We start from the raw sequence: 19,318 nt of genomic DNA on the forward strand, positions 1-19,318 counted from the left end.
GTTGTGACTTATCAGAGAATGGACATGGGTCTTCTGTGGGTGTCCTGTGGTGTCTGTGGATCGTTCCACAGATACTTGATCAGTTTGGGATCTAGTATGGCTAGTATGTTTTTTTTTTTTAGTTGTTCCTAAACCGTTTTTGTGTGTCAGACTGCATTAAGGAGTGTCATTGCTATGGGGTGGGGGTGTCTGGTCTGGTCTGGTCTGGTCTGGGTGCTATACGTCTAAGTAACAAGGTTTTCCAGCAGAACATTGAACTGTCACAAGATGTTCAGTGTTATTTACTTTTCCTGTCAGTGGTTTTAATGTTGTGGCTGGTCGGTGTAATTCTCAGTGAATTTCATAAACGACTCTTCCAGATTTGTTCATATCTGATTATTGCTTGAAACTGAAGTTCCAATATGATCAAAACCAGATAAAACACTTTCCTTGCGAGCTACAGGACCTAAGAAATCTTCCATCTCAGCACTAAATGACTACAGATCTGTCGCCATGACGTCCTGTGATATAAGGTCCACACTGCTCTTCTCCCTTTACTCCTCCAATAACTTAGCACTTCCGCTGTGGACATTTGCAGGCAACACTACAGCCACACAGGACCTAGAAGGCACTGGAGTCTCGGCTCTAGCAGGGATTTCCTGGGCTTTACTGACAGAGTAACTTTTTATAACCAATAGATGGTGAAACCGAAGGCATGTCACAGTGAAGACGACCATCTGCTGCTGGGACGGCAAACTTTTAGCCGTGAGTCTTGGGCCATATTTCATGCCTGGGGACTTCTCACATGCTATAACTGGACTCTATCCGCTCGACTATCACGAGACTGCAGACGCATCACCCAGATGCCTCCTCGCTGGTCTCAGCACAGCAGACTTAAACCACGTCACGGGCTTTACCTCCCATTCTGCTTTTAGAAACTCCAGGAACCGCAGATAAACCTGCATTCTAGATTTTACAAGGAGCCAAAGAAGAGGAGAGATGTGAACTCTCTTGCAAATTACCATCACCTCTTGCAAGATTTTGCATCAGCTGAAGGCTTTTAGAGAGTTATGTAGTAGGAAGTAAGAATTGCACCAATATTGTGATGAATGGTGTCAAATGCTGCACTGAGATATTTAACGAGACAAGTGTAGAGGCCTGTCTTTTTTCATGGCTAATATGTACATTTTTACTTTAACCACCTTTGATACTGGAGTGTTGTCTAAAACCTCTGGGAATCCTCAAAGCATCATACATGAGGCACAACATAACATATAGGTGTGGTCACATAAAAAAACTTGATGCCATCGTCCCACAGATACTTGATAAGTTTGGGATCTAGTGAATTTGGAGGCCAGGTCTACACCCTGTACTGTTTTTTGTTTTGTTTTTTTAGTTGTTGTTAAACTGTTTTTGTGTGTCTGTGTCATTCTGCATCCTGCTGCCACCAAGGTCCAAAAGTTTCCCAGCAGAAAAACTGAATTGTCACAAGACTTTATTTACTTCTCCTGTCGGCGGTCATAATGTTATGGCTGATCTTTGTAAGTAACAGTGCTGACGAGTGGAAAAGACTGACACTGTGATCAGACTGGAGTCCTGCAGCTTTGTTATACACAAATGGCACAGGTTGGAGGAAGAGTGGTCTTCAGAGGTGCACAATATTTTTTGCACTGAGAGACTCTAAGGCCGTAGCTGACATGCCCCTCCCCAAAAATATAATATATGTGTCACGGCCACAAGAGCTGTGATTGGTGCATTTGGTAGTGGCGTGTTTCTGTTTTAGTATTTCCAGCTGCTTCTACATCTCTGCAACTGACTGTTTTGGATTAATAAGGATGCAAACCATCGAGGTTAATTGAAAGGTTAAAAGAATGGTTAATTGAGGAGGTTCAGAGAAACAAATATTTATATGATTCATCTTTGGCAAAATTTCTGTGAAATTCTGCAAAAATCACCATTGTTGCAAGTGAAGCAGGAAGTAGGAACAAAGAGGAGAAGGAACTTGAAGAACCCGCATTACTTTAAATGAGCCTTTAAGTAGCCAAACCTGCAAACCCTAAACCTTCTGGATTCGACGGACGCGCTGGTGCGTCCAGATCACATGACCGATTTCAGACGACGTAGCAGCAAGATGCAACTTTGTAGAAAGTGCTAACTTCAAACTATATACCAATTTATAAATTGTGTTGATAGGGCAAATAAAACTTGACTTATTGTAAATAATTTACTCCACACATTTACTCGAAACGGTGAAAAGCGAAACGCTAACAAGCATAGATAGATCGCCAGCCACCTTCTTCTGCTCGAAAGAAAAAAAATGGTGAAAAAAATGCATCCCATCAAGAAACCAGGAAATAATGCATCAATGGTTGCTAAGGATAGTTTTGTAAATGGTTGTAAATAGCTGTACAAAAATGTGTGATGCATTTCCTGCATTTTAATGGAAATTGTTATAAAAAGCTTTGTGGTTTGCTAAATTTGTACGTAAGCTTTTGAAATTTACACTTTAGATTTGCATTCTAAGTTATAAAAATGGTTTGTTAGACATGTTTGAGGTTTTCACAGAGAAATTTTTTGCCGACTTGAATTTAATGGTTTTAGTGTGGTTTTAGGTCCAGTGTGTTAATACAGTATTTATAATATCTAACAAGGCAATGGAAACCATTCTGAAGATGAATATAAAGGTAAAACCAAAAGTAGTAGGTTAAAAATCCTGCCCCCACCTGTTTGTGTAAGCGCAGACAATTAGAATGGTTAAATAAATAAAATATAGTAAAGAGACTTAACACCGCCACATTAAAGAATGGCCATATAATCACACTAAACTATAAACTAAGAATATATCCTCACTTTATTGGAATCTCAGTGTGTCAGAGTCTTAGTTATGACTCATACCGTATATCAGCGTTTACGTGGGTGCATAAAGGAGCCCGTGTGCATCGCACGTTAAATGGAATTTAACAGCGCCATTCAAGTTATATTTAGGCTTAAGTTAAATAATACAGCAGGAGGTCGTGTCTGAATACGAGCGGCGGTGCTGAAAGCCGCATGGCGGGCTGCGCTGTGACATAAAACAAAATGAATTTCACTGACGTATCCCTGTAGGATTAATTTAGCATGGCATACAGAGCGTGGGGCAGCCCACAAGGATTATGTGTGCTAGACTTACATGGCTCCCTCTCTCCTCCTCTTTGTCCTACTTTTCATTGAATCATGCAAAGAAAGGCCAAACAAGAGCTCAGTCTGTCCCTCCATGTATCTATCTATATATATATATATATATATGCTGTAGGAATGCAGGGACAGATGGAGCCAGTGGGAAAGGCAGGGTCATAGCTGGACAGAAAACAAATGAGCTGTGCAGTGCACGATGAGAAAAGGTTTCACTGAGTTCCATCTCTAAATAATAATAAGCATTAAGTGCTCGGTGTTGCACTTCAACAGGGTGTCGTCGGCATTGATGATAAGTCGTTTCTTCGTGCCAAGCGAATTCCTAGCAGCATATTGTAGCCAGTCAGTTGTGTTCAAACTTCAGAGACTGAGGAGCTGCCATGACGAATATCTAGTCACGAAAGGAGGGCAATACATAATAATGCGCCCCTCCCTTGCGAGCCCACACTGTCCCCATTTCCCTCCTCCAGCTCCCATCAGCAGCACCAGCCGAAGCCATCCTTCCTGCATTTTTAAATGCACAACTGCAGCACGGCTCTTCATTATTAACAGACGTATTAATGTGGTCCCTTCAGAACTGCGCTGTGGTTATGGCACAGATTGGCAAATGGAGATAGCAAAGAGGTGCGGCACTAAAAAAAGAAAAAAAAGAAAAAAGAAAGAAAGCTGAACAGGTTTTCAGCCGGCGCGTCTGCATAAATGTGGAGAGGCCTGTAAAATATCACAAACTGCAGGTAGCCAAGATTTTATTGATACCGAGACCATTGTTGTTTCTGCGCATTTGCTTTAGAAAAAGTGGGCATTCGTGGTTTTGTGTAAACAAGATCAATTTTATTGAGTTTCTAAACAAGAGATAAGAGCTTGTGTAATAGGAAATTGGTCACTGGATCCTCACTAACACTGTTCTGCTGAGACTTAGCGATAGCTGCACTTGTTGACCTCATGGTGTGCTCTTGGTATTTAATGCTGTGCATCGTCCACAAATGCTTCATCATGTTGGCGGTGTTGCCACCCTTCCTTAAAATTACAGTGCTCGTAAGTTGCACAATCTTCCGTTACAGTCCCTTCTAGAGAAGTGGCTCCACCATCGCGTCTTCCTTGTTGTCACGTGAGCTTCTGCTTTTGTTTTATGGCGGTTTGCAAACAACTTTTAGGTGCATTACAACCACCATCTGGAGTATCGATGAGGTTAATTGATAAGCATGAAGGCTAATGAAATCGATGAATTGAACCAGTTGGAACCAGTTATCAATGCCCGTCCCTAGTCACTGCAGACACGCACACCCTTTTCCCACCCTTTACAATCTGCATGCCCCCTGCCAAGTCTGGGCTGAACAACTGGACTCCATCTTTCTGCCTCCTGCTTCAAACATAGTATCAGCAATGACCAGACTCAGGAGGCGTTGTATCGTCATATGGCCCGAGGGACAAACAACCCCCTAAGTCTGTCTGTGGGCCAGGACATATTCATTAATACACAGGACTTGTGTCATGATCTGAGACAAAACTCCTTTAGAAGCCCAGTCCAACTGGAGAACTGACCAGCAGACCAGTGGTGTAGCCTAGCCAAATATCAGAAATAAGATAGACCCAGACACCACCTAAATTGCCTAGTCCGACGCAGTAGGTAAGAAATGATGGGAATACGACTACACTCAAACCAGACATCTCTTCCTTCTGCCTTTATCAAAATAAAACACTATCAGACACCAGCTAATTAGCCTAGCCACAGAGTTAAACACTTAAAAACACCAGCTAATTATCATAGCCACCAGCTAATTATCATAGGTAAGAAATGATAGGAATGCGACTACACTCGAACCAGACATCTCTTCCTTCTGCCTCGAACCAGACATAGACAGCAGCCTGTCACTGAATGAGCTTCTCCGCCTGACTGTGTCATGTGGAGGGTGGTGGACATGAGTCATGATGGACCATATTTAGTTCAGGGTTGTTGCATCTACCACTAATGTCAGGGACTCCAGCAGATATTTCATGAGTTTGGGATCTAGTGAATTTGGAGGCCAGATCAACACCTTGTGATGCTGTGGCAAATCAAGGAGTGTCATTGCTATGGGATGGGGGTATCTGTTGTGGTCTAGGTGGGTGGTACATGTATCAGTAACAGCCACATGAATGAATACCAGATCCAAAAGTTTCCCAATGACGAAACACTGAATTTTTACAAGATGGTTCAATGTTATTCACTTCTCCTGTCAGTGGTCATAATGTTTTGGCTGATTGGTGCACAGTGAGGTCTATATCAGTTTGGACTCCAACAAGTAGAAAGAAATCTGAGATATAACGCCTTCAGGGACCGCAACCATTTTATACACAGAGCCTCAAATATAATCCGATAAACTAACATCATAAATGAAATATTAATCTTAGTTTCATTTGTCCTTGGAATGCTGGCTGGCTTTTGGCAAAGTGTGTTGTGGTCTTTATATTCTCGTTCTTTAGGATTATGAGTCTGTATTTGCTCCTGTGAAGTATTCCCATTATGACAGAGTTGGATAGTTACACTTTAGTCTACCTCCTGGTGGGTGCTCCTGTCTTTGCTGGATGTTGTGAAGGGGATATTTTTTTCTATAGAAAGGATCCTACACTTGCAGTTATGTAATACTGTTTCACTGATTCACTTCAAAAAGTATTTTTAAAGCCACACACCTTATGAGTCACACGACCTCCGGTTAGACCCAGGAAATGATAGGATGGCAGAGAAAATCACATGTGACAGTGGCCGCTTGGATCCATTTTGTATCCACAACAAAGGAGTGTTGAGAAGTCATGAGAATATGCACATAAAAGTCTAAAATGTTCAACGTAAACACACCGTAGCAGGACGTTTAGCTCAGTATGTAGCCAGGCTACAGCTCACAAACTCAGGCACGCACCAGTTTGATAGCAAAGCTAGAAATCTATCGTCCTCAAGAGACACATACATTCATATATGTTGGCAAACACCACTGAACGCCCCATTGAGTGCTATGCTCCCCCCAGACTAGAGGAAAAGCCCCAAGGCTCACTACAGGGGACCATGTCAAGGTCTGGGAGCTTGGTGACCTGCTGACTCAGGTCCACTGGGCTAAAGGAGATGGCTATTCTACAGGGCTGTCGTATCTGGACACCTCATGAGGTCAAACCATCGACTATATGACAGGAGCAAAGGTTGTCCACAGGTTCAAGCTGCCGCTCTAAAAACCAGAGAAACCGAGGCAACGTTTAACAGAACTTTATTGGCATTCATACATCGAGACATGTAGACTGAAGGACAAAGCGAATTACTGGGATGACCATTCAATTACTGCACAAAATAGCAGCAAGAAATTAAAAAACCTAATTTGTGAGAGTTGGTTACGTACTGTCAAACTACACCTTCAACAGTCCTTGTGCACTGTTAAAGTGAATTAAAGTCGGCCTCTAGGGAATAAGCTCCTGAGCCTGGCAGTGTTGCGGCAGCGTTTGCCAGGGAGGAAGGTTAAAGAGTCCACGGGCAGGGTGGGCGTCTGGGTTGTTGATGTTAAAGGGAGCTTTTCCTCGTCACAGTTCCCTGGGTACTTGCTCTGGGAGTTTGACACGCTTTAGTTCTGTAAAGCATCTTGACATATTATAAAAATAGAAAGATTAATGCACTTGAATTGTTTCCTAGTGAGGGGAGGGGTGACGTGAGACATACAGGCACTGACATGCTTTAGGGACACATAAGGCAATTAATTAGTGTGACATTTGTGATGTGCATGTTAACCTCCTGAGAGGTTTGTGGCGACATTTAGACCTGTTGTCCTTGTAACTAATTAGGACGCACTCATTTGAGGACGTTGGGATTTCATTGCAGTTCTGTCTTTGCACAGACATGTTCGGTATTAAAATAAACAATTCTATATTTTGTTACGCACTGGCGAATTTATTGGAACATACAGCAAAATAATCCCTGTGTCCACATATGAGGACATATTTTTTATACTTCTTAAATCCTGCTCATCCCAATACCTGAAATTACAAACAAAAGCTCGAGTCTCAGGAGGTTAATAGGAGATTGGAGAAAATCATTTATTCTCCCTATGTATTTAATTTAATTTAATTTAATTTAATTTAATTTAATTTAATTTAATTTAATTTAATTGTTTATGGAATAATAAAGACTAATCCAGTCCTAATTGTAGTTCAACAGGAAATTTAATTTAATTTAATTTAATTTAATTTAATTTAATTTAATTTGGATCATTAAAGTCTAAGTCCAAGCCTAAGTTTAACAAGAAATTGGAGAAAATAATAATTATTTATTATTATTTTAATATACACAATATAAGTATATTGTGTATATTTACTTTTATTTATATTTGTTGTAGATTTGTACCTATGCAATACAATTTTGCTTATTTAATTTAATTTAATTTCATTTCATTTCATTTCATTTCATTTCATTTCATTTGGATCATTAAAGTCTAAGTCCAAGCCTAAGTTTAACAAGAAATTGGATAAAATAATAATTATTTATCCTCCCTAAGTATATTGTGTATATTTACTTTTATTTATATTTGTGGTAGATTTGTACCTATGCAATACAATTTTGCTTATTTAATTTAATTTAATTTAATTTAATTTAATTTAATTTAATTTAATTTAATTTAATTTAACTTTTATTGCATCAATAAAGTGTATCTAAGTCCAAGTCCAAGTGTAAGGTGAAATTGGAGAAAATCATAATTTAATTTAATTTAATTTTTTATGGGATTAATAAAGTCTACCTCAGTCTTTTTAAATTTTAGTCTAATAGGAGATTGGAGAAAATCATTATCTCACCTGGCATTGTATTATTTCACCTTGTTTTCTTTGGATAAATGAGCGGGAGTCTGTTTCTGGACAGTGTCCCAGAAAGACATTTAGAAAAAAATATGAATAATTTACAACATTAGACTGACATTTATAGCAAAACACTTCAATTATATAACTGCTTTTGTTTTGTTTAGCTCTTTTCCCCCCGAAAAGTTTTGTCAGATATAATTAGTTTCTTGTTAGTGCGTAATGAAAGTGTACAACACCGCAGGCTGCATCAGCAGTGCAGCGCAGACGCACACACGCGTTCGGATCTCGAACCTCCTCCGTCCCTCCTGGTCGCGGGTCAGTGCTCGCAGCCTCTTTTATCCACGTTAAGCAGCGGCTCTGACACCTGGCTCGCTGCTTCCTTCCAGCTTCTCATTAACTGCAGCTGATACTAGCAGGAACTGAGCAGCTGGACTCTGGCATGTGCAGCGCAACGTCATAACTCATGATGCTCCGGTTTGATTATCTTTATCCTGACGTGGATTCATGACAAAACACTTTATGCTTTCTCTTGTATGGTATTGTTAGTTGTGAATGATTTCCTCGTGGCTCAGTTTAGCCACTTAATAATAGATAAGAGATACAGGGGTAAGGCATTAATATATATGCTGAGAAGGCTCTTCTGCTGCCAGACACCTTCAGCTGCTCTGGGGAGGAATTGCATGCACTCTAAGGCCGACCTCTCTATTGTGTGATTGCCGCGTTCACACCAGCCAACAGAGCTGCCCTGTGGGGGGAAACACTCCTGGTTTCTGATCAATGAAATAGGTGTGAAGGCAGCCTAAGGCGTGTGGATCTATCTGTTTTTTTTTTTTTTTGCTGTTATCCTGGCTCAGTCCCACATCCCTGCGGTTTGACCTTCATTGAAGAACCACATTAATTCATTCATTCGTTGATTTTCCACTGTCGCTTGTCCTCGAGAGGGTCGGCGGGAGCTGTCGCTGGGCGAGAGGCAGCCTGTGACAGGTCGACAGTCTATCGCAGGGCTAACACAGAGAGACAGACAAACCACGCAGTGGTTAGCACTCGCAGCGACAGGGTTTCTGGCTTCAGCCCCGCCGGCCGGCCGGCCTGCTGGGGCCTTTCTGTGCAGAGTTTGCATGTTCTCGCTCCAGGTGCTGCCTCCCACTAGTTCAAACACATGCTAATTAGGTTAATTGGTGATTCTAAATTGGCCGTAGGAGTGGATATGAGCGTGAATTACAGACTGTGAGCTGTGTGATTTTTATCAAAGTGGAATACTACTTGGCCAGTGTGACGGATTCTGGCAGCATTCAAGTCTTTGCCCTTCACAGACTTCACATAACAGTTAAACCCTCATTTTACAGATGATTAGTCTGGAAAGGCTCCCATGCAAGAAGTTGCAACCAGAAAATCTTATCTCAGTTTTGAAGCCCGTGGGTAAATTATGTTCCTGCTGTTCGACCCTTTCATTCGTTGACACTGTAGTGTGTCAGTTTGGAGGTTAGTTGCTTGCTCAGAGCACCTTTAACCACTACTCGACAACTTCCTGCAAAAGAGGTGCGAGCTAGCCAGGAGTCGAACCTAGAATCTTCTGATCCGTAGTCAGACGCGTTGTCCATTGCGCCACTAGCCCCACACAGATGGTCTCTGACAGAGTCTGTTGGAATGATAACAAAGGCCCGATGTCAAGGTTTTGACAGGTTTATTTTTTGTTCTTGCCCATCCTTATTGTCACAGATTTTCCCTCTAAACCACTAACTAAAGGAACCTAACACTGCAGCACACTCAGCATGACGTGAATAATTGAACGCGTGTTGGATACACAGTCGTGGCAGCGTGAGATGACTTGACATGGTTTCTCAGTCCATGTTTTTGTGCCTTTCTCTTCCATGTGTCTGTGTATACTCGCTGTGCTGCTGAACACGAGTCAAGTTTAAGATCTGAGATTAATGACAATCGAGGATGTCAATGGAATTAAAATGAATACTCTGAATATAATCCTTTTTTTCACTGTCTTCTGCAGAAGTACTAATGGATTCAACAGTAGCTACTGCAGAACTGGGCTGGACCATCTACCCATCACAAGGGGTGAGTGGAGCAAGGCTTCGTAGATACATAATTCAAATACATAATATATATACAGATGGAGCACAACACAAAAAAACACTGAAATGGAGAGAGCCAGTATTCAGAGTGTTCATTATAGAGCAGTCTCAGTCTTACAGTGCTTAGGTAAGGATGACAATAGCAATGATGAAGACATCCTGTTCAGACCTTGCTTTAACTTCTGCCTTGGGAAATCGTATCACAAGTGACCGTCTTCGAGAACAGGTGTCGTAGTGTGAACGCACAGCGGGTCCTGGCTCACGTTAAGAGCTGCCCACTCAGCAGGCTGACACCGTTTTATAAATCCCAAAGGAAAAAGCGCCATATCTTTATTTATCTTTATTAAGATGAGGAGGTTTTTCTGTCAGTGCGTTCAGGCAGCACAGTGGTGAAATAATGGTGCACAAGGAAGTTTTCAGGGTTAGAGTTAATAATGTGCAGCTAAGATAATGAACCTCAGGGTGGATTTAAATAAATAAATAATAACTTAACATGTGTGCATTCAGTGAGTGGGAAAGACTTAGTTTGTAGCTTGTTCCAAAATATATACAGTATCATTACATGCACACGCAACACATGGAGTTTGTGATTCTGATGCAATGATTAGAGACATTAATACAGTGCAATGATATATGATATGTGCCAGTGTTTATTTGCATGCATGGTGAAAAAGATGACTAGTGTGAACACGCATTAATACAAGATCTGAACTGGGCCTCAGTCAATGACAATACACAGCGTGGAAAAATATGGAACTATTATATAAATATTCTGTTACTGTGTCAGTAGCTGTTGTGAAAATGTCTTTACCTTAAAAAAAAAGGAAGATTATGAACAGCTGGAAACTCGTGCACACTAATGATTGAAATAAGTCTAGGGTTAGGGTTAGGGTTAGGGTCCCAAGAAAAAACTACTAGTACAACATAAATATTAATTCATTTTCCCGTGGCCACTTGTCCTCTGGAGGGTTCATGCTGAAGTCTGTCCCAGATGGATGAATGGACAGGTCTCCATTCTGTCTCAGGGCTAACAGAGAAACCATTCACACTCACACCTACGGACACTTAGAATCACCTAGCGAGCATGTCTTTGAACGTTAGGAGGAACTCACACTGCTGCAAATAAAAGCACAGACATTTTTGCAGGTAAAACCATAAAATATCATTTAAAGTAGCGGTTGTGCAGTAACTTTTTGCGTATGACTCATATTGCATGATTACTTCTGACATAATTAGATCATTAGCACTGGTGCATCGCGGCGTTTTACATCGGAGCCGCTCGAGGCGAAACTATATTTTTAACAGCTTCATATGCATCTAGTCAGTTCCGTGTTTGAGCCACTGAAGGCTCAGGAACGCGAGTTAAATGTGTTTAAGATTTCATTTATGGGCAATCTGTAACCAAGGTCCTAGTTGAATCTGGAAACACATGCCATGTGAAAAATGTATGTGTACACGATCTATATCCTGACCACACATTTTTATCCAGTACAAACGTGAATAATACATTGAAGTTTGAATTACTCCATGCAAACTGGATTTGGATTTTCTAGTGGATATGGACATTTGTTCTAACACGTGCAATTTCTTGTGTATTTCCTGACAAGTGCAAGCAAATTTGCATCATGCTTTTTGCACAAAGACCTGGGGAATGCACCTCTATATCAGTGAAACAATGTGGGTAGTTTAGCCAGCAGAGGCTGGTTGAATGATTTGCTGCTCTTACTTATTAATTCAACGTGTTCTTTCTTGACTTTCTGCCAGTGGGAAGAAGTTAGCGGCTATGACGAAAACATGAACACCATCCGGACGTACCAGGTGTGCAACGTCTTCGATAACAGCCAGAACAACTGGATACGCACCAAGTACATCCGGCGCCGCGGTGCTCAGCGCATCCACGTTCAGATGAAGTTCTCAGTGCGCGACTGCAGCTCCATACCCAATGTCCCCGGCTCCTGCAAGGAGACCTTCAACCTGTATTACTACGAGTCCGACTCGGACGTGGCCACTAAAACGTCCCCGGCCTGGATGGAGAACCCCTGGGTGAAAGTGGACACCATCGCGGCCGACGAAAGCTTCTCTCAGGTCGACCTCGGCGGACGCATAATGAAGATCAACAGTGAAGTCAGGAGCTTCGGGCCCGTTTCGCGCAACGGGTTCTACCTCGCCTTCCAGGATTACGGCGCCTGCATGTCGCTCATTGCCGTGCGGGTCTTCTACAGGAAGTGTCCAGGCGTGATCCTGAATGGCGCCGCCTTTCCCGAGACTCTGTCGGGAGCGGAGAGCACCTCTTTGGTGGCAGCCAGAGGGGTGTGCATTCCCAATGGGGAGGAAGTGGATGTGCCCATCAAGCTGTACTGCAATGGAGAAGGGGAGTGGATGGTGCCCATCGGGCGGTGCATGTGCAAAGGCGGGTACGAGGCTGTGGAGAACGGCACGGTCTGCCGAGGTAAGGAGGTCTACTCTGCATTAGCTGCTGCACACTATGACACTGCTGCTACATTATTTGGATAAACTGGATATTAGTGTTACTTCTTTAGATACTTACGTGTATCTTAAGGTAGCATGAACATATTGATCAATACTTAACGTTATCATACGCAGATTAAAAGGTCAAGGGATTATTTAATTTAACACTCCAGTATATACTGTTCCATATGCACGGATCAGGCATAACATTATGACCACGCAGACCTATATTACTACATATCAGAGAAGCTAACAACTGTAAAAGTGATTCAAACTCTGTGTTTTTAAAAAAAATAATCCGCCTGCCCCTGTTTTATTCAAACTTTACTTTTTTCATTGTTGCAATTGATCAGCCATAACATAATGACCACCTTCCTAATATCGTGTAGGTCTCCCTTGTGCCTCTAAAAAAAAAGTCGTGACCCTCTGAGGGCGTCCTGCGGTGTCTGGAAACAGGATGTTCTTTGTGTTGGAGTTGTTCCTAGTTGTTCAGTTGGCTGCTGCCATCAAGGAGTGTCATTGCCATGGGGTGGGGCGTGCCTGGTCTGGTCTAGGTGGGTGCTACATGTCTAAGTAACATCAGAACAAATTTCAGATCCAAAAGTGTCACAGGAATTTTTTTATCCAGAACCTGTGGATGACACCAAATAAAGTGGTTCCCATTTTGGTGATGTTTTACCAGATATTTAAACCTCTTATTATCCTCAAAACACATTTTACCCTCAAGAAAATTATTTACATAAACTTGTTGACCAAGTTCTTGTGTCAGGCACCTTGTTTATTTGTTGACTACATAAATAGCCCCTTGCTACCGGTGAGCTGACCTTCCCTCTACTGTTATTTTTTGAATGATGAACATTGACTGGGGGCAAATTGAAAGTTAGGGAACAAAGTTGTTAAAAACACGCTGTCAAAAGCAGCAGGTGAAAGGCCTGCTCGATGTTGGACACACCCAGTTGTTGGAAAAATACACAAGTTAAACTGTCACACAAGATATTCTCTCTTATCCTTCTCACCAAATAGTTGGAGGAAGGTCCCACAGGTTTGGCATGGAGACGTCCAACCTACAGCTCCTTTGTTGTGACTATCTGAATTCCAGTGACAGCTGACAGCCTGTCTCTCTAACAAGGCCGTCTCCATTCCAGGACAGGATCTACTGCGTGAAAGCGAACGTCACCATCGTCACTTGATTCTGTACTTGCTGTATCGGCTCCTTGCTGCAAGTAAAACTTTGAAACGAGACTCCGGCGGCTCTGTCACTCTTGATGAAAGAATTTCCGTAACTGGTGAAGCATCGTCTAATCAGCTTTGCTTCATTCAGCCGAGTCTGTGCAGACGTCCCCAGACATTTAAGGATTCATCCGACTGCTTTTTGCCTTATTGTTGCATCAATAAATTCTACTGACACGTAACTACTGGAGGTCATGCATGGTAACGCATCAAACTGCCTCCACGGATGATGTCATATGTGTAGCTATAATGGGTACTCATTTAATTTAACTTTTTTAAGTGACCGTCGCCCCTTTATTCACAAATGCTATACATGGAGACAGCGGGGTGTTATTATTATATGAAGAATTATTAAAGGCATAACACATTCAGTTCTGGGTGGAGGTGGATTAATAGGCATATTATATTACATTTCCAAAGGAATGGAATAAGACATGAAATTATCATTTTTCTCAAAGAATAAAGTTTAGAAATCTAGAATTAAGTCTCTCTGGTGAGAAGACAAGCCTGCTCGTGGTTGGATTCCCTCACTGTTGTGTTGTGGACTCTTTTCGTGCAGCTCTCCTTGGGGATTTTTCTCCAAGACGCAACAACTGTCAAGCCAAATGAATCAACAACAGCTCCCAGTGGTTCTGGCAATCAGCTCCAGCATTGACGGAGCAGGTTCAGACAGGACACAGGCTTGTTAGATAAGGTTTGTATCAAGGAGTCGTTGGCAGGCAAACAGCCGACACTGGTTCGCAGTTAGCCGCGTCTGGTGTCAACTAAGACGCTGAATTGTTTTTATGTTAATTTAATCCAGGGCGAGACCGGACCCTCTGGTGGGCCAGTTTGGGCCCATGGGCCGTGTATTTGACACCATCGCTGTAGTAAATTGCCAGTGCCAGTTATATGGCCGTCCCTGACAGAGAGGGAGATGTCTCTTTCCATCTGTTTGATGTCCAGGTCTGACGTTATCGTGCCTCAGGTGACTTTTTTTGAAGCAGAAAAAGTTTATTTCACATCATCTCAGAAAACAATTTGATTTGATGTTTGCTACGTACACTTCTGTTCATACGCCGGTTTAAACCTTCCCCATAGCCTGTTTTAGAGTATTTTCATGTTTTATTAAACTCTTATCTGGGCCTTTCTGCTCTTGAGTTTTATGAACGGTTTGCACCTTGTGGTTGGTGAACCTGCAGTATTTGCTCACATGAAGTCTACTCTTTAAATCAGACCTGCATAATGAAGTCCCTACCTCCTGTGAGTGTTGTGTGTCTCTGGGCTGGATGTGGTGAAGAGCTTTTAATCAACCATCAGAGTTTCATTTTGTATTTGTACCTTTTCTTTGGGTTTGAAGAAACAGTTTCCAAAACTTCCAGGGAACCAAATATATACAGTTTTCTAAAGAAATATTAAATAATAAAGTAAGTAGCAAAAGTAATGTCAAGGATAGTTACTTTACTTTTGAACACATAAATAAATAGGGCAGCAAACTGAAGAACAAAATAAAGAAGCTCAATGCAGTTATCCACATCCACATTCATGGAACTGTTCTATTAAACTAGAGGTCTTCAATGTTTTTCAGGCCAAGGACCCAAAACTGATGGAGAGATTGAGTAGGGACCCCCTACCTACTATATGTGTTCTATATTAAACTCGGCCTATTTATAAATATACATTATTATTAAAATATTATATTAATTAGATCTTTGAAAACCTATGTATTAAACATATGTATTAAACCTTCACCTTTAAAACATCACCACAGTGTTTCAAGATAAGTCTGTTTAGATCAGGACGAGTTCCCTTCTGTTGCAGAACCTCTTGTTCTCTTTGTGATTGGAGACAGTTCTTCATGACTCTAACTTTGTGTTTGGAATTCATCTCAGACCGGAAGCGTTAGTTATGTTCGTCAGATCAGATGAGGAAAGCCAACAAAGAGAGAGATGAATGTGAAGCAAACAAAGATACACATTCTAAAAAACGGGCACCGTTTCCTAATAAAAGCAGTTTTTTATGCATAAACCTTAACATCAAACTGTATTTATAGATAATAACAACATGTAATTGTGCAATATATCACAACCGATTGCAGTAACCAACCAATTACTCAGATTTTTTCAGGGTTAGTACGTTCTGTTTTTTTTTTCACGGTGGTAGCATCTGCATCTCGGAAGACACTCATAAAATAGTAAAGCTTGCAAGCCTCCACCGATCCTTTTTTTTTTCTTGCCTCTGTATCCGAGCCTTTGTGCTTCACTTGTTTCAACATATTTTTCAACCCGTGAGACAACGAGAGGGGGGGGCAGCATTTCCCGTGCACGTCATTCAAGTGAACTGACCTTTATGAGATGCGGACATCATCAGCTATCATGACTAAACATATGCTTTGTGTGCAAACTGCGTAAAAATAAAGCACAGAACATGCAGCGTTCTAGGGTAATACATAAAACCGCCTCTCGATTTCTTTTGATCCGCTGTCCTTGTTGCTTTCTACACAAACCATTTCTGCTTTCTTTTTATCTGTACTTCCTTCCCTGCTGTACACGCCTCTGCAGCCTGTGCGTCGGGCTTCTTCAAGGCTGCACAGGGAGACCACAAATGTCTGCAGTGCCCCATCAACAGCCGAACCACCAGCGACGGCGCAACCAACTGCGTCTGTCGCAACGGCTACTACCGCGCCGACTCGGACCCTCCGCAGATGCCTTGCACCAGTACGTAGACACACACACACACACAGCTGGTACGGCAGCACATTCCTGGGTAGTAGTTGTAGTAGCTGCCAACAAGCTCTTAAAGTAAGAGCTTAAGCATCTGAAATGTTACAAAAAGTCTGGGTTAACACCGGAATCCAGGTTAATGTGCAGTATTTAGACGCCTATTTTCACTAGAATCGGTCCTATACCAATCAACCTGTCAATCTTGCATCAGATCTTTCTCTTGTTGGGGAATTGGCTCGTGCGTGATTTGATTTTAAGATAGAAAATCCACAGTTATCCTGCAGAGAGCCTCATAAGGTCTTAGCTTTCATCAGGCCCTTTCCCACAGGGCTGCCAAAGTACACACTGGAGGTCGAGGGCTATTCTACTGGCAGCAGAACCGTGTAATCCTAGAAGGACAGATGCAGTACTTAGGCTTCCTTAAAGCAGATTAAACAACTACTAAAACCACGAATTTGTGGACGTGGACATGTGTGCTGAGTAGACAAATACAGAAGAAAATCAAACACTGTGAAAAGACAGTATTTCCTTGACCTCCATTGTCGCGAGATGCAGCAGTAGTTTAATCATTTCCCTCCCCTCTTTCTTCCAGCGGTTCCATCCGCTCCGCAAAATGTCATCTCCATAGTGAACGAGACGTCTTTGCGGCTGGAGTGGAGCCCGCCGCAGGAGAGCGGCGGGCGGGAGGACGTCGTCTACAACATCATTTGCAAGAGCTGCGGCAACGGGCGCGTGGGCTGCACCCGCTGTGGAGACAACGTGCAGTTTGTCCCGCGTCAGCTGGGACTGACCGACACCCGCGTCCACATCAGCGACCTCCTGGCCCACACCCAGTACACCTTAGAGATACAGGCCGTCAACGGCGTGTCCGACCAGAGCCCCTACTCGCCGCAGTACACGGCCGTCAACATCACCACCAACCAAGCCGGTGAGGCACGGCGTAACGTCACACTCGGTGGTTTGATTCGACTAAAACGTTCTCTAAACTAACCGGACGGGCTTTCCAGCATGGATTACAGTTCTTTTTGTTTTCTTTTCAGCACCGTCAGCCGTGTCCATTATCCACCAGGTCAGCAGAACTCCCACCAGCATCACTTTGTCCTGGTCCCAGCCCGATCAGCCCAACGGTGTTATACTGGACTATGAACTCCAGTACTATGAGAAGGTACATGCATCCAATGCTGACAATAAAGACTTGATTTTTCTCCTAATGTCATTTTTTTTTTTTTTTCCTGCTCTCGTGACAGACAGCATTTGTCTGATTCATAATTTACGATGCGTTTCAGAACCAGGCTGAGTGGAACTCGTCCCTAACGAGGAGTCAGACGAACACCGCGGTCATACGAGGCCTGAGGCCTGGAACCATCTACGTCTTCCAGGTTCGGGCTCGGACTGTCGCCGGATTCGGACGCTTCAGTGGAAAAATGTACTTCCAAACCATGACTGAAGGTAGGAACTATCAGTGGGGCCGTTAGGTTCATGTAGATGAGGTCGTTTCTAGTGATGTGATGTGCGGATTGATACGGAAATATCGATACTTCTATCAACACCAGGTCTTTATGCTCTAAAATCAATGCTCAAATCAAAATATTGATTGATACTTACAATAATGTAGGAACACAGTGGAAAGTAACTAAAGTATTGAGTTGTGGCAACACAACAAACCACAACACAAATTTATGATGAGGAGGAAAGAAGAGGAGAGCACAGCGTCACAATTACGATCAATTACGAAGTTTTCATTTTATAGTCATTCTAAATAGTTAAACAATCATTTATCTTAAAGGTCTTATTATTTTACTTATTCTTTGTCACTGTTTTAAACAGCATTTTATCATATTTTGTATGATTGTGTGTTTGGTTTGTCTGTTGTCGTATTAGCTCGGCCACATAGTAAATGAGGCCACTACCTTAATATACTTCACAGTTTAGAATAAATAAATAAATGACTCTAATGTCTTGTATTGTTTATGAAGTTATGATTTGAATACACCAGACACATTAGGGCGTATTTACACAAAGCAAAGCATTGTGGGACATGTAGGAAAAGGACGACAAGAGGCAATTGTCTTATTATTTTTGGATGTCAGTCAGTCGTTTTGGTGACTGTGTCCGTCAGATGAAGCATCCAAACACAACACGATAACACGAAAGAAGTGAGAATGAACTTCTCACTCCTCACAGAGACTGTAACAGCCCTTACTCACTTACACACATTGACATTTCTGTGTTTTCTGTCTTTTTACCTGTAGAGGAATATAACTCCAGTATCCAGGAGAAGCTTCCACTCATCATTGGTTCATCCGCCGCCGGGCTAGTCTTCATAATTGCCGTCATTGTCATCATAATTGTCTGTAACAGGTGAGACAGCAACATGAAAACAACTATAACGATCTCACAGACACGGTAGATTTTAGACACAATGATTCATCCAAATACATCTGCATCAACAGCTATAGTAAACCTCTTTGTCCTTATAAAATAAATGAACGATTAAATTCATTTCATCATGAAATAATATGTCAAATACATATAAATATGTAAAATAATTTATAATTATGATGGTGTTGCTGTGCAGTGAATTAGCTGTACAGTTTGTGCAGGTATATAAAAAATAGAACGGGCGAAAATGTAATAAATTACTGTAAGAAAGAAATATTTAACAAATGAAATCATTGAATATAAGGAGGCTATTTGCATTTTGTTCCTTATAAACTGTATTCATATATTTTGTTAGAAGTAGTGTAGATTAAATTATAGTGTTTCCTTGTAGTAACTTTTATTTAGACTAAAAACAGCCCAACAGTGACACTACTTTTCATATTCCAAGTATTAAAGTCAAAATCACAACTCAAAGTGAAAGTTTCTTAA

General features: G+C 41.8%; 1 protein-coding gene and 1 non-coding gene across 2 annotated transcripts in view; one reads left to right on the forward strand and one right to left on the reverse strand.

Moving 5' to 3' along the window:
• Nucleotides 1-19,318, forward strand: part of LOC125024046 (ephrin type-B receptor 2-like) — a 34,264-nt gene that overhangs the window by 4,506 nt on the left and 10,440 nt on the right. The window contains exons 2-8 of the mRNA XM_047611700.1: nucleotides 9,965-10,029; nucleotides 11,811-12,495; nucleotides 16,286-16,441; nucleotides 17,040-17,375; nucleotides 17,488-17,612; nucleotides 17,734-17,896; nucleotides 18,700-18,808. Coding sequence (XP_047467656.1) covers nucleotides 9,965-10,029; nucleotides 11,811-12,495; nucleotides 16,286-16,441; nucleotides 17,040-17,375; nucleotides 17,488-17,612; nucleotides 17,734-17,896; nucleotides 18,700-18,808 — 1,639 coding nt within the window. The remainder of the gene's footprint in view (nucleotides 1-9,964; nucleotides 10,030-11,810; nucleotides 12,496-16,285; nucleotides 16,442-17,039; nucleotides 17,376-17,487; nucleotides 17,613-17,733; nucleotides 17,897-18,699; nucleotides 18,809-19,318) is intronic.
• trnar-acg lies at nucleotides 9,502-9,574 on the reverse strand. The gene has a single exon. It is a non-coding gene; the product is annotated as a tRNA-Arg (tRNA).

Source organism: Mugil cephalus, chromosome 1 (genome assembly GCF_022458985.1).
Source record: "Mugil cephalus isolate CIBA_MC_2020 chromosome 1, CIBA_Mcephalus_1.1, whole genome shotgun sequence".
In the NCBI taxonomy this organism is placed as follows: Eukaryota; Metazoa; Chordata; class Actinopteri; order Mugiliformes; family Mugilidae; genus Mugil; species Mugil cephalus.